A 23,826-nucleotide genomic window follows, 5' to 3' on the forward strand; every position below is an offset into this window, starting at 1 on the left:
TTGATTCTATCAACTTCATAAAACTTAACAGGAACCATTAGGGTTCTTTGGTTTATATGGTAATATTTGTAGATTTCTAGAATTTTACTCATTTAATTCTCACAGGGCAATCTTAGTTGCAAGTATTTATGGAATATTTTATTATCATCCTGCTATATAGCAAGTCTTAGCTTGACATTAACTATCTGTGACATTGGTAGGGCATTTCATTTATGACTGGGCTGTTCTGGACTTCACAGTCTCTTCAGGCACCTTTCTGAGCCTGAAATTCTAAGTTATGCTAATCTTCAGGGAAAGAACACATCTGAATAAATAGTGTCTGTTTCAGTTTCTTACAAAAGGCCCAAACTTTGTTTTATTACTGTTACTTGTACACTACTGTTGTTCTAGCGTATCTCAATAGTTATCTATAATGTATTAATACATTTTATTTATGTGTTCTGATACTTAATTATAAACCTAAATAATAATACCATTTTCCCATTGCCCATGGTAGGAATGCCATTATTGGATTTTATTCTTTCTTTGCTTCAAGAGTGTCTTCCTTAAATAGCTCAGACAGGATTGAGGGAAGTATTTCTCCTCCTCCTCTCCCCTCCTCCTGTGTCCCCTCTACCCCTCCTTCTCCCTCCCTTCCCACTTCCCTTCTTCCTACTTACTTGTCACCTGTTGCTGTCAATATTTATATAATAAAGTATTTAAATTAAGTTTATTTAAATTTTTTTGTACAAGAAAAGTTTTCATGTAATCTTTGGAGGCTTACAAGTTCATTGGTTGAAAAGTTTAAGTGGAAACTGTATCCGGATGAGTATCATAAAGTGTATTCTAAAGTGTTGTATGTAATTGTTTTTAATATAGTTTTTCTAATTTCAAAATAATATCCTTATTATGTACATTTTAAAAACACAAAGAAAAAATAAAAATCATATGCAATGATATATAATATTTTGATATATATGTTTCCAATTCTTTCTGGGAGTATATTGCAAGCTTTTTCTTTTTTTTAAAAAAAATTATTCATTCATTCATTTATTCATTCATTCTGGCCGCGCTGGGTCTTAGTTGTGGCATGCGGGATTTTTTTTTTTTGTAAATTTGTTTATTTTATTTATTTATTTTTGGCTGCGTTGGGTCTTTGTTGCTGCCCATGGGCTTTCTCTAGTTGCAGTGAGTGGAGGCTACTCTTCATCGGTGCGCGGGCTTCTCGTTGCAGTGGCTTCTCTTGCTGCGGAGCACGGGCTCTAGGCTGAGGGCTTCAGTAGCTGTGGCACGCAGGCTCAGTAGTTGTGACGCACAGGCTTAGTTGCTCTGTGGCATGTGGGATCTTCCTGGACCAGGGATTGAGCCCGTGTCCCCTGCATTGGCAGGTGGATTCTTAACCACTGTGCCACCAGGCAAGTTCCAGGATTTTTTTTTTTTTCATTTGTGGCATGCGGACTTCTTACTTGTGGCATGCAAACTCTTAGTTGCAGCATGTGTGCAGGATCTAGTTTCCTGACCAGGGATCAAACCTGGGCCCCCTGCCCTGGGAGCACGGAGCCTTACCCACTGGACCACTAGGGAAGTCCCTCTCCTTTTTTTTAAAAAAAACAATATTGAACCATTTCCCCATGGTTGAACTGTAATTTACTGATGCAGTTGGATACGTTTTGGATGGTGTAATAGTTTACAGTTTTACTTTTCCATAAATTATGCTCTAGTTGACATCCTTGTATACAACTGTCTGATGTTTCCTTAATGGAAATTTGTAGTTGTGCAGTTGTTTCAAAACAAGTGAAATACTTTAACAACCCCCCCCCACCAATCTACTTTTGAGCTAATTTAATTATTCATTTGGTAGAGGTGGAGGCATTCCAAGAAAGTGGGGAGGGGTGAGCCTTTATATCTGTTAAATGATGTGCTGGGCCCTTTTCAAGTATTATCTTTTTTTTGTTTTTTAAAATTTGTTTATTTTATTTATCTTTGGCTGTGTTGGGTCTTGTTGTTGCCCGGGGACTTTCTCTAGTTGTGGCGAGTGGGGGCTACTCTTCGTTGCGGTGTGTGGGCTTCTCATTGGAGTGGCTTCTCTTGTTGCGGAGCACAGGCTCTAGGGGCGCAGGCTTCAGTAGTTGTGGCACACGGGCTCATTAGTTGTGGCACATGGGCTTAGTTGCTCCATGGCATGTGGGATCTTCCCAGACCAGGGATCGAACCTGTGTCCCCTGCATTGGCAGGCAGATTCTTAACCACTGCACCGCCACCAGGGAAGCCCCCTGAAGTATTATCTTTTTTGATCCACATAGCAACCCTGTCACATAGGTAGTTTTATCCTCTTTAGAGAAATTAAATGGCTTGTCTACTTAATGGCAGAATCAGGACAATGACACAGGTCTTTGACTTTCAATCTAATGTAGTTTCATTGACTCAGAGGCTCTCTTTGTGGAGACTAGAGGCAGGGTAAAGAGGACCCTTCCCTGTGCTCTCTCCTGCTTCCTCATTTTCTGCTGATTGGTGTGTATTTCTTTTCCTTCTGGTAAATTCAGGTAGAAAAAAGGTTGAGAACTACCACTATACCATTTTGCTGTCTCTGGCTTTTTTAGGGACTATGTTCATGTTTGAATCAAGAAATGGATATAAAAGTAGAACATCTGTTTAATCATATTTTTAGGAAACAAAACCCAACTAAAAAATAGTCTGTGCTTTGTATTATTCTGGAAAAGACGTAGTAGAAAGTTGAAATATAGCGCTCTACTTTCTACTTCCTACTAAGTTGAATTTTCCTTTTGACGTTTATTAATTTAAAACTGAATACTCAGAGAATAAGTTAAATGTAATAGATTCAAAAGGCTGTGTATCTTTTTTTTCTGCCAACAGCAGTTAGGTTGGCAGAACAGCATACATTAAATGAAAATAAGAACTACATATAATTATAGCCCCACATTTAAACAAACATTTAACAAACATTAACATTAAATGTTTCAGTGAGAAATAGCTCCATTTCATTAGTAAGAATTATGGACCTGATGGTGTATTTACTTTTACATTTATAATTCTAATTTATATCTTGCCTACTTCCGAAATAAATTTGAGGCAGTCCTTTTAGTATATAACTGTGTCCTCAAACCTAGCAGTCTGACTGATTCTGGGTAGTGTATGTATAGGTCAGGTTCTTAAGAAGAAGGGTGCAAGAGTCAAGGAAGAGATAAGCAAGATAAAATTGTTAAAAAGCAGCAAAGATGAAGAAATGTAAAGGTTATTGAGATCTGATGGAAAATTCCCTGGTTTGGGGCAGGGGAAAATCAGATCAGAGACAGAAATACTATGGGAAGACTGAACATTTTGAAGTTTGGGGTTAGAGAACTAATTTGCCTGGAGGATAGTGCAAAATGGATCTTGCAAATTTATTGTTGAGGACCTGAAGATGTACTCTGTGAATCTGGCGAGTAGAATTTCCCTTTGGGTGATTTGATCACAATTAGGCTATCCTAGTCTGCTTCTTGCCTATACTATGGATCTTTTTTACGGGCCACCTTCACTATTCCCTTCAAATTCTTGTCCTCAGACTTTAAAAGGGAAGGTTGTTCATGGGGAAGGAGCAAAGAAGAGATGAAATAGGAGAGGAAGAGAAAGTTGGGCAACAGATAAAAGCTGTCCGTTTTTTGACTCTCTTATGAAGGGGACTTATTACTCCCTCTTTTCTTTATTATAATAAACATTATACATTATACTTAACTTTATTGTAATACTTATCACACTATGAGCAGTTACTTTTATTCTGATTTGTCTACTGAATTGTGAGGTCCTTAAGGGCAAGAAATGTTTGTTCTTTCTCTTTTACTAACCAGCTAGAGAAAGAAGGAAAGTAACATTGAGGTCCTATTTTATATGTACCAAGCACTTTGCTAAGACATAGATATCATCAAATCCACTGGTTGAAACTTTTTAGCTTCCATAAAAATTTTTTTTTTTTTTTTTTTTGCGGTACGCGGGCCTCTCACTGTTGTGGCCTCTCCTGTTGCGGAGCACAGGCTCCAGACGCACAGGCTCAGCGGCCGTGGCTCACGGGCCCAGCCGCTCCGCGGCATGTGGGATCTTCCCAGACTGGGGCACGAACCCGTGTCCCCTGCATCGGCAGGCGGACTCTCAACCACTGCGCCACCAGGGAAGCCCCATAAAAATGTTTCGATGAACAAGTACTTCCTCACTCATTAAATTAATATTTATGATTTTTATATTGTAATGTTAAATAAAACTGATAAATCACTCTTAGTGCATACTAAATACCATTGTGGTTTGATATCTACCATGATTCATTTATAAAAAGACACAAACAGGCTCTTTTTAAACATTTAAAAAATTTATATTCCTTTCTCTGTTTAAATTCGTATCTCTATTACACTTTTCCCCACCAGATTTTATCCTTATGTGGTGTATTTTTATGCATGGATTATGTTTTGCATGTAATATACTATGCATACATTATGAAGGCAATATATTTTTATGCATGAAAGCCTTTCGTGCATACTGATCACCTATCGTATGTCTCTGCAACATATATATATGTGAAGTCAAGTTTAAAAAAAATTTCCTAGATTTTAAATTGTAATTAGCATATAGTTAGTAAAACAACATAAATGTATTAAAATGTTAAATCATTATTAAACAAGAAAATAAGTTATTTTGGAAATGCATGTTTGGGTGAAGCATGAGATGGGTGAAGCTGATCTTCAATGTTTTTCAATTAATTCAACCTTTTGTAGATAAATAATACTCAATGCTGCAATAAGACAATGGTCAGCATCAATTTTATTTCCCCCTTTTTTCTTTAAGAGGTGTAAATTCTGAGCAATTTGTTTACATAATTAATTGAATGGTAATGCACAGTTTTGTTTCAGTAGTTGTCACTCAGTTATTTGAACTCTTCTGTCATCAAATGATTTATCATCAAAATTATTTTTATTTATCTGTCAGCTGGTAATTTGATTAAGTCCTTCTTCAGTTTCGTTGAAAGCAAAGACTAGAAACCACCTGACTTGCCAGGGTCATTAGAGTCATTAGGGACATGCAGTTCTGGGATGTATACCAAAAAAGGCTTTATTAAGTCTTATTAATATAATTATATTAGGTAGTAATTATATCTATTAGTGTTTTACTTATAGGCATTGTTCAGGAGCTATTGAGAAAAGCTAAATATTGTTAACTTCAGTATACCTATGTCAAAAGGATATTTTTTTGATAAGATGTTTTTATCAGATGCCTTAAACATGTTTTTTTTTTTTTTTTTGCCTTAAACATGTTTTAACCAAAGCCATTTATTCAGGTTAAAGCCATTGTCTGCCTTGGAACCTTGCTGGCAAAACTGTTCTTTCATTGTCAAAACAATCAGATTGACTTTCATGATCTAAGAAGTCTGACTTTATTTTTCAGTTCAAATAAATGATTTGATTTGTGTTCCTGTGACAGCCATGTTTGATATTTAATCCTTGGTAGATAAATGGAAGGCAAGGAGACTTGTTTTGAAAGTGTGTTGCTTGGGGCTTCCCTGGTGGTGCAGTGGTTGAGAGTCCCCCTGCCGATGCAGGGGACGCGGGTTCGTGCCCCGGTCCGGGAAGATCCCACATGCTTCAGAGCAGCTGGGCCCGTGAGCCATGGCCGCTGAGCCTGCGCGTCCGGAGCCTGTGCTCCGCAACGGGAGAAGCCACAACAGTGAGAGGCTCAAGTACCGCAAAAAAAAAAAAAAGTGTGTTGCTTGGAAGAACTGTCTTTCTTGTTCTTTTTAGAAACTCTCTGAGCTTTGCTTCACAGAACTCTCCCTGAAAAGTAATGTAATCTTTGATGATGAACATGGGCTAGAAATGATGAACTTTTTAAATGAAAATTGTAACCAACTTCTGCCCCATTCTATAATATATCTGAAAATAGAACATGCTATCACAATTACTCATTTTTAATTTCTATCTTCATTCTTTACAGTAATTATAGAACAGGAAGCCCTATAGTCAGTTTGTAGTACTTTAAGTAAAGAAGGCTTTGCAGACAAAATATTATGAATCATTCCTTGTTTAATACTTCAGAGATTTTTATATCTAGGCAATGCAGTACGGTTTCATTCAGGATGGACGAGAGGTATGCCATTCTTTTTACAAAGTGAGTAAAGACTTGTGGAAGGGGAGTCAAGTAAGGAGAATTTGGATGACCTCTCCGTTTAGACCTCTGATCCATTGTCAGGCAGATTAGTTTTAGGAAAGGAATGAATACAAGTGGAAATTGAAGACCTGTCCATTGTTGTTTATCTATTTCAGTGTACTCCTCAGAGAGTCTGTTTACCTTCAATAGTATAAATATATGATATTGGAAGATCCCTGTTCTAATATTTATGGTAGCCTCTATTTTATAGCCAGGGAAACTTAGACTTAAAGAGGTGAAAGAATTGGCTGTGGTCATTAAGCTAGTAAATGGTTTAGTCAAGAACTCCAAAACTTACTTTTCCTCATATGTCTCACTACCTAGTACATAGTCTGGTACACATAGATGTTTGCTATGTATTTAATAAAAGAATAACTTCATATTGTTTTGTGAACTATTAAATACTTAACATTTTAGTAGTCTCTTGAATTTTGAACTGCTGCATGAAAGTAACAGATGATTCACTACAGAAGAATATTGAAGATAACTCATATTTTTAAAGCATGATCAAGTTCATCTCCCTTTAGTTCTTGAGGTAGTGTCTGTGGAAGTGACTAATAGACCATCAAAGAACTTAGGCACTTTGGGGGACTTCCCTGGTGGTCCATTGGGTATCCGTGCTCCCAATGCAGGGGGCCTGGGTTCGATCCTTAGTCAGGGAACTAGATCCCGCATGCATGCCGCAACTAAGAAGTCTGCATGCTGCAACTAAAAGATACTGCATGCTGCAATGAAGGTCCCACGTGCCTCAACTAAGACCTGGTGCATCCTAAATAAATAAATAAATACTAAAAAAAAAGAACTTAAGCAGTTTTAAATGTTTTATCAATTAAGATAGAAACCTGTTAACAGTGTAGTAGTGTTTATTTGATAGGGGTCAACTGGCTGTATGTTGATATCACAGTCAGATGTCCATGAGGCAAACGTATGTTTATATGACCAGTATATTTTTGTTTCTGTGTTAACAGGTATTCTCTTAAACTGAATGACCAAATCTTGGCTGAAGAGAAACACAAGGAGCTGTAAGTGCATTAAACCCTAGGCTGTACATAATTTACTCTGTCTATGGAGTAGATACATGTAAACAATCTGATTTTTAAAACTCTATGGGGTATAAAATATAAAGATGTAATCAATATTATGACCTTAATCCTAGTAGGATTAGGATAATTTATACTACATAAGGTTAACACAGGAAATAATTGTTCCTATGCACACATTAGAATATGGAGTATTGTATCCCATCCTCTAGACTAAGGGCATATTCGGAAATAGGTCGTTTCATCTTCTTTCCCCAGATAAAATGTTAAATTGTCATTGTTAATTTTGGCTCTTGCTCAGTTGACTTCCACCCTTTGCTTAAGGTGGAGAAATATAATTTTGTTCGTTGTCTTATGAAAAAGTAAATGCCTAACTCTGTTTAGCACAAGGTAAAACACTTTAAATATAAATAAAATTTTGTTCCTTTAAAAAATTTTAATGTTTGTAAGATCCTATCTTTCAGGTAGGTTAGCTGTATACATGATTCTGGGATATCTCTGTTGCTATTTTTCTGCCCTGTGGTAGTATCTAAAAAGATTACTACCTCACAGGGACTGTGAGGTTTTTAGCTAAAAATTACAGACTTGGGAGTTTAAAAAATTCATCTCAGGGACTTCCCTGGCGGTCCATTGGTTAAGACTTCGCCTTCCAACGCAGGGGGTGTGGGTTTGATCCTTGGTCAGGGAGCTAAGATCCCACATGCCTCAGGGCTAAAAAATAAAAACATAAAAAACAAAAGCAGTATTGTAACAAATTCATTAAGGACTTAAAAAAAATGGTCCACGTCAAAAAAAAAAATCTTAAAAAAAAAATTTCATCTCTTTTCAATATCATAGGTTTGTCCAAAGAGGGAAGCTAAAATAAAGTATATGCTTCTGTTTTCTAGTAGGCTACTTTTTTTTTCTCCATTGTGCAGTAAGAAAGTTCTGATAATTGTAATTATTATTGAAACACCTAATGTCAAATAATAATGTAGAATTAAGTTTGAGGGATTTGAGGCTAACTACGTCTACAGGTTGGACCTCACTTATTATTATTATTATTTTTTAATTGAAGTATAGTTGATTTACAGTGTTGTACGGACTGCGCTTATTATTGATGATAGTCAACGTTCTATCTATCCTTTTTATAAATACATGGGTGAATTTTACAAACTTCCTTGGGAGTTTCCTTAATGTTTGACACTCTCTTATGTTAAAGATATTTTAATATCTAACTCAAGTCCCTCGTGGTTTAGTTTAAATGTAATCTTCATTTGTACTCAAGTTATGGAGAATAACTTTTTCTGTAGATTGAGTGCTTCAAGACTATTATTTTCTTCTCAAGGTTAAGTAATGATTTTTCTGAGTACTTTTTAAGGTTCTATTTACAAACATTGTCCTGAAACTTTTCCAAATTATTTTCTTTTTTCTGTCTTATAGAAGAGATTATAGTAAGTGTTAATTATAAAATGGTAGGCTCAATGTGTAAGAAAAGGATTTAAGAGTTCTTAGAGTTGATATATCCCATTGTTATGCTAGCCTTTCATCAGTATTTTTATATTTGTTATGTCTTCATTTGATTATAATCTCCATCGTGTGTTCTCAAATTTATTGTTAAGGAATTTTATATAATTTCTTTCTTTACTGCCTAGTCAATGAGGGTAGGTGATTGTAACTGTACCATTGGTTGGTTGCTTACTTATAGGTTTGGTAACAGAACTTTTTTGTTTTGGGAATTAGGTAGTCAACCTAGAGGTTCCTTTGGCCCTCAGAGACTATGACCAATATTAAAAATACCAGAAAACTGCAATACTGTGAATATTTTCATATTATTTAATATGTAACCCATATGAATGTGTTAATTCATTTACAGTTTTTTTAGCTGTCTGTGATATAGTTCACCCCCATGGATAGACTGATTTTTTTTCTTAGATTTTATTATGAAAAATTTTAAATGTATAGTATATAATTACCCATATACTCGCCACCTAGATTTTATCATTAACATTTTACTCTCTTTTTCACCTTATCCATTCTTTTGTCTATCCATTACTTCATCTGCTTTTTGAATGCATTTCAAAAGTAAATTGCAGACATCAATATGTTTCCCCATAAATATTTCAACATGCATACCATCACCTAGAATTCAATAGTTTAGAATTTTTTGCCTTTACCTGTAAATATTTTCATACAGTGAAATGCACAAATCTTAAGTGTACATTTGCTGAGTTTTGAAAAGTGCATAAATGTTCGTAACCCAGTTCTCTATCAAGAAATTCCCTTATGCCTCTTTGTAGTCACTCTCTGCTCCTACCCTCCGAGAGGTAACCCTTATTATGATTTTTTTTCTACTATAGATTAAGTTTTTCCTGTTCTGGAATTTCTTATTAATGGAATCATATGTACGTTATGTTTTATATAATACTTCTTTCACTCAGTATAATATTTTTTAGATTCTTTCATGTATTAGTTAATTTTTTTTATTGCTGATTAACATTCCATGATTTATCTGTTTTCTTATTGGTGGACGTCTAGGCTGTTTCCTTTCATTTGGATACTGTGAATAAAGTTGCTGTTAATATTTTTGTATAAGTCTTTGTGAACATGTTTTTATTTCTCATGGATAATTACTCAGGAATAGATTTGCTGCTGAGTCACTAGGGTAATAGTATATTTGGTTCTATAGGGAACTACTAGATTTTCTTTTAAAGTGGTACCGTTTTACATTCCTACCAGCAATATATGAGAGTTCTAGTTGCTCTACATCCTCATCAACATTTGGTATTTGTTGGTCTTGCTAATTTTAGCTATTCTGGTGGATATGTAGTGGTATCTCAGAGTGGTTTAATTTGCATTTCCATGATGACTAATGATATTGAGTACTTTTTCATTAGCTTATTGGCCATGTATATTTTCTTTGGTGAAGAGTCTGTTCACATCTTTTGCTGATGAAAAAAATTAGATTGTTTTCTCCTTTTATTGATGACTTGTTGGAATTCTTTATATATTCTGGATACCAGTCAATGTCAGATGTATGTTTTACAATTTTTTTCCTCCAATCCCAGGCTTACCATTTTTTCTTAATAGTGCCTTTTGATAAGCAAGTTTAAAATTTTTATAGTCTAATTTATCACTTTTTACCTTTATGATTATTACTTTGTTCATCTAAAAAACCTTTGCCCTCAACTTATGAAGATACTCCTATTTATATTTTTCTTTAAAAACTGTATGATTTGAGCTGTTTTGTTTAGGTCTATGATCTATTATGCATTAATATTTGTATATGATGTGAGGTAGATTCCAATGTTCATTCTCCTTTATCTATATGGATATCTAGTTATTTCAGCACTATTTGCTGAATAGACTTTATTTGTCCACTGAATTGTTTTGTTGCCTTTGTTGAAAATAAAATAACTGTAGAAATATGGGTTTATCCTGTTCTGTTGATTTACTTGTCACTCTTTATGCTAGTCACACAGTATAGGTGCTGTAAGTCCTCCCACTTTGTTCTTCATTTACAAGATTGCTTTGGATGTACTAGATACTTTACATTGCCATATATTTTAGAATCAGTATATCAGTTTCCTCAGAAAAACCTTTTGGGATTATCATGGGGATGTTGAATCTATATGAGAGAGAATTGACATCTTAACAGTATTTAGTCTGTCTTTTAATTTCTCTCAGCAGTGCTTTGTAGTTCTCAGTGAAGAAGTTTTGCTTGTCTTTAGGCCAAATGAATTTTAATACAAGCCTTGCTTTATGACTATGAATTTCGAAACAAAAGATTGAGGGTTTCAAATTATATTTTCACCTAGAATGTGTTAAATTTGGATAGATGATTTTTTTTTTCTCACAGTGCCTGATATGTCTTCTGGATATTCCATAGCAGACCTTTGGTAGGGCAGTCCTGTCTCGTTAACAGTATCAGGTATAAAACATACTAGCTGAGTGTAAATAATATGTACTTTTCCAGAATTTTCTTCCTTTTATGTTAAGCCACTTGGAATATCTTCTGGATTTGATTGTTATATACTTTTTCTTGTCAGTGTCCTTGCAGATTTTTATTCCTCTTTGAATATATTACATAGTAATTATTTTATAAGTTAGCATTTATCACTAAAAGTATATTGGAGTTATTATTTTTCTACCATAACTACATATTTAGCTGTGTAGGAAAATTAGTGATGTCCCTAATCTTTGCCAGCTATGGTTAAAATGAATATCATTAGGCCATACCACAGACTGGAAAAGAGAGATAGGTATTTAGCTCAAATCTGTCATAATTCTTAGAGAAACTCTTCAAGGTGTGTAGTGTGATGATAGATTAATAGCTCAAATTTTTAATCTAATGGAAGTGCTCTGGAAAAAAAATTGTATGGCGTTATGACAGGAAAAATACATTTTATTGATTGAAGCAGATTTTCAGGTCAGACCTTTTCTTTTGTCACTATTTAGCACTAAAAAATCACATCTTTTCTAGGTTACTCTTTGCTTTACTTACTTTATTTCAATTAAAAAAAGATGTTGGAAAGGAGTCTAAATCTTATTAGGAGCCAAATGACCTGTGTGCATACTTAATATATACACATTTTATAGAAAACACAAAATTTTCAATTCTCTTAAAAAGCAAGTGCCACACTATTGGATTAATCTTAAATGAGCTCTTCTCTTTTTCTAGTGCAATTAACTAAATTAACTCTGTGGAATATTATGCAGTTATTTATTTTATTTTATTTTATTTAACATCTTTATTGGAGTGTATTTGCTTTACAATGGTGTGTTAGTTTCTGCTTTATAACAAAGTGAAACAGCTATACATATACATATATCCCCATATCTCTTCCCTCTTGCATCTCCCTCCCTCCTACCCTCCCTATCCCACCTTTCTAGGTGGTCACAAAGCACCGAGCTGATCTCCCTGTGCTATGCGGCTGCTTCCCACTAGCTATCGATTTTACATTTGGTAATGTATATATGTCCATGCCACTCTCTCACTGTGTCCCAGCTTACCCTTCCCCCTCCCCATGTCCTCAAGTCCATTCTCTAGTAGGTCTGCGTCTTTATTCCCGTAGTGCCCCTAGATTCTTCATAACCTTTTTTTTTTAGATTCCATATATATGTGTTAGCATACGGTATTTGTTTTTCTCTTTCTATGCAGTTATTAAAATGTTTTTAGGAAAATATTTAATATCGTGATGATTTAAGTAGGTGAAAAAGATTGCTTGTAGATATCATAAAAGAGAATTGTAGTAGAATAGTAGATCTGTGGGTGATTGATAATGGGTGAATTTTAATTTTTTTCTTTGTACTTTTATGTGTGTTTTATTTTATTTATTTATTTATTTATTTATTTATGGCTGCGTTGGGTCTTCATTACTGCACATGGGCTTTTTTCTAGTTGTGGCAAGTGGGGGCTACTCTTCGTTGTGGTGTGTGGGCTCCTCACTGCGGTGGCTTCTCTTGTTGTGGAGCATGGGCTCTAGGTGCACGGGCTTCAGTAGTTGTGGCATGCGGGCTCAGTAGTTGTGGCACATGGGTTTAGTTGCTCAGCGGCATGTGGGGTCTTCCCCGACCAGGGCTCGAACCCGTGTCCCCTGCATTGGCAGGCGGATTCTTAACTACTGCGCCACCAGGGAAGCCCTATGCTGTTCTAGATATGAAGTATATTTTCCCTTTTGTTACTGAATGAATTCTCCTTATTGACTATTTTTTTACGTCAAAATTGAATTATTTTGTTAGAATTACCCCTTGAATTTAAAAGTTTTATCTTGGAATAAGTATATTTAAGTTTTTATTGGTTTAGGATTATGATGAAAGGGAAGAAAATAAATGAATTATATAAGAGGTATGAAGCAGGAGTATTGGAAAGGACACTCTTAGACCTTAATCTTTGGTTCAGTGTAAAAATATTATAATTTCTTAGAGAACAATGCCAATTTCTAAACCAGCATGGGAGATTTTTAAGTATTTAAGTGGCATGTTTCAGAACATGTTCAGAGCCCTTAGAGACAATCAGTAACATCTGATATGCTCTTAAATTCATTATTATTGATGGTGTGGCTTAGTAATTCTTTGAAAATATCAAGATTGTCTTGTAAGAGTAGTGTTAGAACTGATTGCCTATAAAGCTAATAGATTTTGTTCATGGCAAATGCCAAAGAGAAAAAAAACGCCTGGGAAGTGAAAAGTCAAAATTGAAATAAAGAACATCTAGGACCAGCAACAAGGTTAAGTGGTTAATATGATTTCAGTATTCATAAAAGCTGCAGTATTTTAAATACCATGAACATTTTTATGATCCCTTTCTCAGGGCCCACTTTCTTTTACATATTTTAAATTATAGAATTTAAGATTCTAGAAATGAACCCTAGAACTAATTATTCATATTTTATGATGAATGGGTGAGATCCACATGATAAAGTGACTTGCTATAGGTTACACTGCTCTTTAATGACAGCGCTGGACCAGAATTCAAGTCTTGTGATGCCCATTTAAATGCTTTTTGTATCACACCAAGCAGCTCCCTAAAAATACAATAATTTTTTTAAGTAAAAAGGATCGATATTCAGTGCAAGTCCCAGTACTAACTGATTATAATGAACCCAATGGCTATATCAAGGCTCTCAGTGGCTGATTAATTTTACAGTATTATATTATGGTTTAGAAACCACCTCAGACTCATTCAGTGAGTTGAGGAGAGTCAGGTATACTATGTATACCTGAATTCCAAATGCAGGGCACTTCTCATTCTTCCAAGGAGATGGTATAATACAAAGCTTTTTGGCCAAGTTGACTCTAAAAGCTTTTAGAGAAGTTTCACAACCACATATTATGTGAAATAATTTTAAAATTCTTTTTTCTTTTTTACTTCTCATTTGTTTGAACATTCAGAATTTTCATAATCTTTGTTACCAGTAGAAGAATCCTTTTCTCTAGAACACAGCAATCTTCTTTGATCGAAGTTGTTTGATTCCACGTATGATCCTTTCATTGGACATTTTATCCTAAGCTACAGATGCCTCTTACATGGGAAACATTTTTGTTCTTGTTGTTTGTGAAATATTTTTGTAATTGAGTTTTTAATATATAGTCATGATCTTTGTACGGTAGCTGTTTACTATATTGCTTTTTAAATTGATCTTTAAAAAGCTCTACAATAACATTCACCATTTGTGCTTATGAAGCTGTGCCTCCAGGAATAATACTAAATGTGTGTTCAAATTCTTTGCTCTTTGTTTTTTTATACTAATATCATCAGGTGACTTCTGTAAGAATCCCAAACTAGCATTGATTGAATTCATTCCAGGCAACTACTAATGGTTCTAAACTAATCTGTGAGCAGAGTTCACCCCTTTGGTGAACTTTTGACTATGCTCTCACTTTAGAATTCTAGGATTTCATAGTTTCTTGTTATCTGTTGTTATAACTGGATTATGAAACTTTCGAAGATTTGCTTAAATATTGTTTAAAAGAAAATTATTAACTCTGACATAAAGAAGAACTCATTACAAGAAATAATTTTAGTATTAAACTTTGTCATATATTCATGCATATATGATAGATGAATGAAAAATGTATGTTATATGGGGTAAAACCTTAAAAGCCTCAAAGGATTAATCCTAAATTGCCACCTTCTGTTTTTGAAGAAATGTATGGTGCTCTGGATTCAGCACTAGAAGAAACTGAGTTTATGTATGCTTTGCCACAGATTGTATCCTTGGTATATCAGGTAAGATTCAATTCTGCTATGAGGAATGAGAAATAAGAAACCTATTATAGGGATTAAACCTTACTTATTGCAAGAAAAACTAGGGAAGTAGAGGTCCAGAAAGGATTAGAGAAAAGTCACTAACTAGTCCTGGTGTGTGGATTAATGAATTGGAGCTTTCAAGAAGCAGCTAGGCATGTATAGCTGCTGGAGTAAACTGTGAGGAGAGTTGGTGGATTGTTGGCTCTTTGAAGCTACCACTTCTGTGAGTTTTCAGTGGAGCATTTGGTGATGGGCTTAGGCCTGTTTGGAAAGGTGAGCTGGAGGTGGAGTGGGGATACATAAGGATAAATTGGAATTCCTCCCATACCTTTCTGTCTTCACTACCTCTAGCCAGTAACTACCCTTGGTGTGAAACGGCCGCTGCTTCACTTGTACCTCCCAAATTGTACACAAATTTCTCTTGTGGCTAATCCCAACCTAAAACCACATAGGGAAGGAAATTCTGGGGATTGTAGTTTTTAGTTGACACAGTATAAAACTACCATACTTGGGTTAATCACTTAATCTCTTGAATATAACATCGTCATTTGTAAAACAGTGATAATTTCATTTTATCTTGTTAGGTTTAATGAGGATTAGATGAAATTATATATGTGAGAAAGTTTTGATCTACAAGGAATCATAAAGGTTAGTTGTGATATAGGTTGTTTTGAGTATGATGATGTTTATAAAAACATTGTTTAACTGGCTTCGGCTCTTAGAGAAGCTTAGCTGTCTGTTGCATATCACTGTGGGTTTAGATTAGTGCTTTGCTCTTTCATTATTACCCATTAAGCAAATAGTTTCTTTAATTAGCTACTTCTCTTTTAGTCTATTCCGTAATCCCTCTGAATATAGTTTTTGAGTTTCAGGCATAAAATTGTTCAGAAAAAAATGGTAGTGGTCTTTTTTGCTTTCTACCTCTTTGATTTTTTTAGTGGGGAAGGGTAAGGTGGTTCCTGAAACTTTATCCAGACCTTTTCAGTCCAAGTGTAGTTCATTGATCTTTTGCTACAAATAATTTACTTGACAGTATTTTACTATGTGGTATCAATAGGGTGAATTTATTCGGGTCAACATGGGTTGAACAGAGTAGAAATTGCTGTGTTGAATTCTTTTTTCTTCTTGGTTACAACAGACAAGAATATTTTGAGAGTGCAGCTATGACAGATATCTACCTGAAAAACAATGTAAGGGTTATGCCGACATGGTCTATATTCCCTTAAGGATTGAGTCAGACTATTTGGGAATGATATGAACTTAGGAGTTTTGGGGAACTTTAGTATCTGTTAGCAGCTAATCTAGTTCTTGAAAACTACTAACTATATATAATTAGTATTTTCTCTACTAACTATAATTAATGTTTTCTTTTTGGAAAGTATTGAAAAATTGAATAACACTTAAGAGCAAGGAAAGAGGACATTTCTTTAATTACTTTTATGCTCTAATTTAATCCTCACAGCAACCCTATGAGGTAGGTATTATAATCATTCCCATTTTACAGGAAACTAAGGCTTGGAGAGACTCTATTACTTTTCTCATAGTAGGAAAGGTAGGTTCCAATTTGATTTCGGATCTTTTTTATTGCTTTTTACTTTGCTTAAGTTCAGTGACTTAGGAAAAAGAATATTCTAAAAAATTCTTTAGAAGAATGATATTATTTAAAACACATTTACTTCACAAACTATTTATGGTGGATGTTATATTTCATTAGTTTTAATATGATTTACTAGAAAAATACCATAGTTTGTAGGTAATACTGTGGTTTTTTGGGGTTGGCTGATGGCTAAGGTGTAAAACCTTAGAGGATAATCTGAGCTTAAGTTGATGACTAGAAATCCAGTATTTCCAACCAAATAGGTCTTCTTCTTGAAGTTCTGTGTTTTTTCTCCAACAATTGGAATGACTTTGTCTATAAGTACCTCTAATTCTAGCAGCCAGCTAGTGTCAGTGATCAAGTTTGGAATAACTTCTATGACTGCCCTTTTAAGTCTGGATTCTGAGAGAATTTTTTTAATGCCAATTTTAGGTTTCTTTAATTATAATCGTTTTCCTTTAAAATATGTGGTAGGTGAAAGCATAAACTTTTTCAGAACTGGTTTTCTCTAAAGTCAGGAGATTTATATACTACCTATATTATGATGCCTTTGGTCGTGAGTAATGGACACTCAAAACAGAATGACTTTATATATAGAAAATTTTATTATTTAACCCAATTTTATTATTTTATTATTTAACCAACCCTTATATGGAGGTAAGACTTGGTTAATTCGGTGCTTCAGGAACATAATCAGGGAGCCCTGGGCCTTTTTGTTTTTCTGCTCACCATCCTCAATGTTCTTTTAGGCTGTTTACTCCTCATGTTTACAAATGGCTATTTGCAGTTCCAGAGGTCGGATGTAGTTGACGATATCTAGACTCTCAGGAAAATCTTGTTCTTTTTTAAGTGCAAGAAGAGCTTTCCCAGAATTACCCCAGCAGACTTCTCCTTAATTTATCATTGACTTCCATTGCATTGTATATTCCTTCGTAAACCTCTGACTGGCAAAGAAGATAGAATTACCATGATTCTAATCAAGAGTCACTCCATGGGTCAAATCACAGACTCCCTAATAACTGAACAAAATTTGGGGTTCTTCTGGAAAAGGGAAATAGCTGTTGGTTTGAGAATTAACAATGCATTGCTTACAATGTTTAAATAAAATGGCTATGTCACATTTCCCTGGGTACACAGCAACCAGGGTCAAACTTACGAAATGCTGCAGTGAGAGATTTCGTAAAACTGTTTTCTGCTGCAGTCTTTATTCCTTGTTACTGTGCACATTGAAGAAAATTAAAATTTTTAAGAATTGAAAATTTAAACCCATTCCCTGATAGTAGCAAAGATATAAAAGTGTATGAAATTTGAGTGAATATTTTTTAAAGCATGGGACATTTTTGTTATACTCAGACTTGAAAGGGGATGTGCACAATTATGTGACCTCATGGGAACTATTGCTCCCTTTTGTCTGACACAGTTTTCAGCCTTTTCTTTGATTTCATCCTCAGCAATCCAGAAGGACACCTTTAAAAGTAAAGAAACAAAATTATTTACTGTTCTCTAAACCAGGGGAGGTAGAAAAATACATTCAGAAGAATGGTATACAGTGTAACCTGCTGCTTTGGTTAGTGTTCTATATTTGATATGCTCTATATTTGTTATATATTTATATTGAGATGTGTATTTTTAGAGGATCATAATGGGGAATATTTCTACTGCTTCCTGAAAACATCATTATAATATGTTTTTTTGTGTGTTTTTTTCAAAGTTTTAGTAGTTTGGGGAATTTTATTCCAGACTATTATAAGTTATTATTCAATATCTTATTTCAGAATTATTTTACTGAGTCACCTGACAAAGGTAGGATTATATGTTTTCCATAAAATGAAGAATATTATCTCCTGTTGCAAAGAGGTATAGATTTGCAATGGATGAAAGCAGTGACTCTGGCTTCAGTCTACCTTGAAGAAAGAATAAAAGTAGAATTGAATAATCTGTGGAAAAAGGAAGATGGACTGTCATATTCTAGCACTTACTATATTAAGAATGTTTAATATTAGTAGGTGATTTTATAATTAAAGTTTTCTAATTTAGGGTACCTTTGAATCAGTTTGTAATAACCAAACCACAAAAATTCAATTTGCTTTAAATATGAAGAACTTTTAAAATATAAAGTCCTCCCTTAATTTTCATAATGTTTCTATATATTGATGCTTTCCATTTCTCTACAAAATTTGTTTGTTAATATATTAGACTTGGAAAATAATAGTAATAATGCTGCAATTCCTTAAAGATTATAGTAGTATCTAATTTTACAGTGTTTACCAAAAGTGAATAATTTTCAGCCTCTCTTCAAGACTTTGATTATTTTTAGTTGTTATTCTTACTTTCTGCATCTTTCTTATTTGTTTCCTTTGTTGGTTCTAATTATGCCCTCAGGACTTAGCATAGTATAAATTTATTATGTTTTCTATAGGATACCTATTCAGATATTTGAAAATGATTACACATTTTTTAGGAGTAGAAACTGTCATTTGTATCCATAGGCCTTAGTAGGCGTTTATGATTATTGATTGACTTGATTGATAACTTAATGTGTAATAATATTTCACAGTCTTCCATTGGTTTGTATAATTGAGGGAATTTTCTATTGTTCTTATCTTAGATTTGTGATCTGTAAAGTATATTATAAAATTATTTATGTATTTCATAATAGTTTTATCTGGACCTGCATAAAACAAGTGCTTATTTTAAAAACTGTAATAATCTAACCTTGTAAATCCATTGTTAGTTATTTGGAAAAATGAATACTGTATGATATGAAGCACTTCTTTTTATTGCTAATTTCAGGTTTCACTACCTGGGAAACCTCTATGTGAAAGTATAGGTCTGTTAACTATCTTCTCTGTTCTGTCTGGGATGATTTATTGATAATTTAAAATAAAATTTTTCAGTAAGACTGTAGGATTCTGGGGATCATCTCATTGACTTTGTACCTGGTATTGTTGACAGAATTATCACTGTTATTAATCCTTATCCTTTAAACATTTACACTTGTAAGGCAGAGTAAATAAAGCCATTGTACAGGTTGGAATGGTGGATAAAAAATGTTGCCTGCCATTCTGGTAAACAAGCCATCAGTCACCGCAGCTGCCCCTGATGGTGTGCCCTGATGGGAATTCAGGATGGAGAAAAACAGGATAGTGGCCCTAAATTGTTAAGATGCATGTCACAGAACTAATTTCAATGAGCCCAGACTCTTGCATCTTTCCATGCCTAGAAAAGCAGTAAAATCATTAATTTGAAGGTCTGTATTTTGTGATTAGCAGTAATCTTTTGATGTTTGACTACTTATTTTTGTCCCCCTAGCCAAAACTCCTATATATCCAGGCTCCTCCTTTACCTCTTTGGAACAGTTCTCCTCCTTTACCTCTTTGGAACAGTTCCTCAGAGCTATCTGAGAGACTGTCTCTCAGGCTGTAGTCCTCAGTAATATCCCCGAATAAAACATAATTCTCAACTTTTAGGTTGTGTGTTTTTTTTTCCAGTCAACAGAAGGATTCTAGGAATGACTTAGCATACTCTTTAGTATAAACTGTAGAAATCTTATTTAAAACCTTCTTTTTTTTTTTTTGGCCTTAGGTTGTTACGGTTCTAAGATCCTCTGCTTATGGCCATTTTACGTGCAGAATTTTTGGTGGTAAAAATTGTGTTTTATCAGCTTAAAGTGAATCCATTTCCCATATACAAAGTATTCATAGGGTATTACTTAATGCTTAATTTATGCCTGAATATTTTTGTTACTGAACTCAGGTTCAGCTGCTTGCCACTCAAAAGCCAATAATTCGAGAGGCAGGTGTCAGTAGAAAGGGAAATTGCTTTAATCAGAGGAGAAGGTGGACTCGTGTCCTGAGACCAACTCCAAAGATTCTGCTCAGCCATGACAGTTTTTAAGGGGAAAAGTGGGGGAAGAATCTCTGAATCATCAAGGCAGGAGGTTGGGTTCTGCATCATTCTCCATTGTGGGCAGGCTGGCTGACTCTTCAGATGTTATCTTACCCGAGTGATCTGCCTGCAGGATTGCTAATGGGGTCTGTTGGAGGTAGAGAGCTAGTCATTCTTTAACTACTAAATACTTCATTCTTACTTCTTTTAATCTTGGAAAAGAATCAACAGGTTAGGCAAGGCATGGTGTGCATTCAGGAGAGCATAAGTCAGGAGTTAGTTTAAATTGCCTAGTGATCTCATTCTTTTTTTTTTGCGGTACGCAGGCCTCTCACCGTTGTGGCCTCTCTCGTTGCGGAGCACAGGCTCCGGACGCACAGGCTCAGGGGCCATGGCTCACGGGCCCAGCCGCTCCGCAACATGTGGGATCCTCCCAGACCGGGGCATGAACCCGTGTCCCCTGCATCGGCAGGCGGACTCTCAACCACTGCGCCACCAGGGAAGCCCTATTTATTTATTTTTAATTTATTTTTGGCTGTGTTGGGTCTTTGTTGCTGTGTTCAGGCTTTCTCTAGTTGTGGCGAGCTGGGGCTACTCTTCCTTGTGGCACATGGGCTTCTCACCGTGGTGGCTTCTCTTGTTGCAGAGCACGGACTCTAGGCACGTGGGTTTCAGTAGTTGCAGTACGTGGGCTCAGTAGTTGCGGTGCGTGGGCCCTAGGACATGCGGGCTTCAGTAGTTGTGGCGTGTGGGCTCAGTAGTTGTGGCGCACGGGCTTAGTTGCTCTGTGGCATGTGGGATCTTCCTGGACCAGGGATCAAACCTGTGTTCCCTGCATTGGCAGACGGATTCTTAACCACTGTGCCACCAGGGAATTTCTCCGTCCCTCAATACATTTTTAATGAATAAATAACATGCTTTAAATGTCTCCAACTCGGACTTCCCTGGTGGTTCAGTGGTGAAGGGTCTGCCTTGCAGTGTGGGGGACACGGGTTTGATCCCTGGTCAGGGAGCTAGGATCCCACATGCCGCGGGGCAACTCAGCCCGCGCCCCACAACGATGGAGCTCCTGCACCTCAGCTAGAGAGCCCACGTGCTGCAAACTGCAGAGCCCATGCGCTCTGGAACCCACACACTACAACTACAGAGCCCACGTGCCCTGGAGCCTGCCCGCCACACCTAGAGAAGAGAAAACCCACAAGCTACAACTAGAGAGAAGTCCACGTGCTGCAATGAAAGATCCCGCGTGCGTCAACAAAGATCCCGCATGCTGCAACTAAGACCTGACACAGCCAAAAATAAATAAAATAAATAAATATTAAAAAAAAAGCCTCCAACTCTATGTATTCTCCTTTTCATAATTCTTGCCCAGAATGTTACAGTAGCACCTTATATAACCACCCTGCCTCTATTCTCACCCCTTCTCTTTACTTCACATTCACATTCTTTACTTCACATGGTTGCACTTTTGTTTCTGTCCTATTGATTGTCCACCTTTCTAAGACACTAGTTCGTCCCATCACTTGACCATGTTGTTAAAACACATTAATAGTTCTCCATTGCCTACTGGATGAATTTCAAGTTATTATGCATGACTTGGAAGCAGTTGATGATCTGAAACTGGCTTTCCCCCTTTATCGCTATCCCCAGCCAACAGCTTTCTTCTTCCTTAAGCTCCCTTAAGATCTGATTGCTTGTTTTTGTATCTGGGTCTTTGAATGTACTCTTCTACCCTTTCCCAGTCTTATCTGCCTGATAACTTCAAAATTCAACTGCTTCTGCCAAAAAGCTCCCTCTTCACCCCTAATAAATTTGCTTTTGTTATTGTACTAAAACTTGTCTGTTGTCCATATTAGACTGAATTTGAGACCTGTGACTATTTCATATCCAGTTCTGCTTGTGTGTCATACATAGGTCTGCTTATTAAATGCTGTAGAATCATATTAAATGCCTGTGGGTTAAGGAATAAGTATTAGTTGAATTGGAAGTTAATTTTTTTTTTTTTTTTTTTGGCTGCATGGTGTACAGCCTGTGAGATCTGAGTTCCCTGACTAAGGATGGAACCCATGCCCCCTGCAGTGGGAGCTCAGAGTCTTAACCCCTGGACCGCCAAGGAAGTCCCGGAAGTTAAAGTTTAAGAAAATGATGCTTTAGGAATTTTAGGAAAATGGTGTTAGTTTTTAAAGCATGATGTCCAAAATGATGGTACTTTTAATTTTTATTTATAGAAGGATTTTTAGACAACATAAAATGATTCTGATTTCTTTGTATTGAATGTTCTAGGAAAATATAAAAAAAAATTGGTCCATAATTTAATCCTTTTAAAAATAGAGGTAATTATCAGAACATTTCTAGAGCATAATTTTATTCCCATGCTGACTTCATCATTCCACCTTATTTGTTGTCAAATAAGGATGAGAAAGAAAGTGGGGAAGGGGGAAGGTGGAAAGGAAGAGATAGGGAAAGGGAAAGGAAGAGAGGAGGAGGGATGGGTGTGTGGAGGTGTGTGTGTGTGCGTGTGTGTGTGTGTGAGAGAGAGAGACAGAGAGAGAGAAGTTTATTTTGCCATTCAATGTGCAGACTTTTATTTAATCTGTTTCCTTTTTAATATGAATGCATATCCCTTTCTCCAGAAATTGAGTCATTTGGTGATTCTGCAAATAAATTGACTTGCTTCTTATTTCTTCTTTCCCTTCTTCCTCCTCAGTCTTTGGTTTTAGATTTTGTCTGGTGTGCTGGTTCAGCCATCAATATTTGTTACTCTAAAGACTTCATCATCTTATGGACATTTTTCACCAAAAATGTTTTTGTAAGCTTCTTGTCATTTTAGTGCAAGGAGCAGAGATGAGCTTTGCTTTAAGTCTTTTGTGTTGAAGTAAAATAATGGTCAGTGTATTTTTAATATGAAAGCTGTATAAATTGAAATACTCAATTCCTTTACATTAGGAAACAGCAGCACAATTAAAAGGGAGATGAATTGCTCCATCTGCAAGGTGCTCAGGAAGTGGAGAGAAAGATAGCTACATTGTAAGCTCCAGGAGAGAATGGGTTTACATCTTTGTGTATTTGTCTTTCCTTTCCATTGTATACATAGTGCCTAACTTTGTGTAATGTAGTGTGTGGTTCACCAATAGTTACTGAAAAAATATAATATGTAATTTAAAAAATCATTTTAGATAGAAAGTACATCAAGAAATATGCTACCCTCTTTTGGACTTTTTAGTATTTTGATCATGCTCTCATTCTCCATTTCACCTTTAAAAGCCTGTAATTAGTGTCCTGATTTTTGCCTTTAGTTTGTTTATATTCCTTTTCATAGTTGTTACTGTTAGCTCACAAAATTATGACCTAATTTATGTTTTCACCATTATCCAGCACAGTTAGTATTCAGAAAGATTTTATTG

The 23,826-nt window shown here is 35.5% G+C and overlaps 1 protein-coding gene across 8 annotated transcripts in view; it reads left to right on the forward strand.

The window, feature by feature from the left end:
* ADK (adenosine kinase) overlaps positions 1 to 23,826 on the forward strand; it is a 488,464-nt gene that overhangs the window by 60,422 nt on the left and 404,216 nt on the right. For 6 of the 8 annotated variants that reach the window (XM_029245237.1, XM_029245240.1, XM_029245239.1 and 3 more), the window contains one exon: positions 7,134 to 7,187. The exons of the other annotated variants lie outside the window; for them this stretch is intronic. In XM_029245237.1, coding sequence (XP_029101070.1) covers positions 7,134 to 7,187 — 54 coding nt within the window. The remainder of the gene's footprint in view (positions 1 to 7,133; positions 7,188 to 23,826) is intronic. 8 annotated transcript variants of the gene reach the window in all.

Source organism: Monodon monoceros, unplaced genomic scaffold (genome assembly GCF_005190385.1).
Source record: "Monodon monoceros isolate NGI ecotype Baffin Bay Population unplaced genomic scaffold, NGI_Narwhal_1 Super_Scaffold_4, whole genome shotgun sequence".
NCBI lineage: Eukaryota > Metazoa > Chordata > Mammalia > Artiodactyla > Monodontidae > Monodon > Monodon monoceros.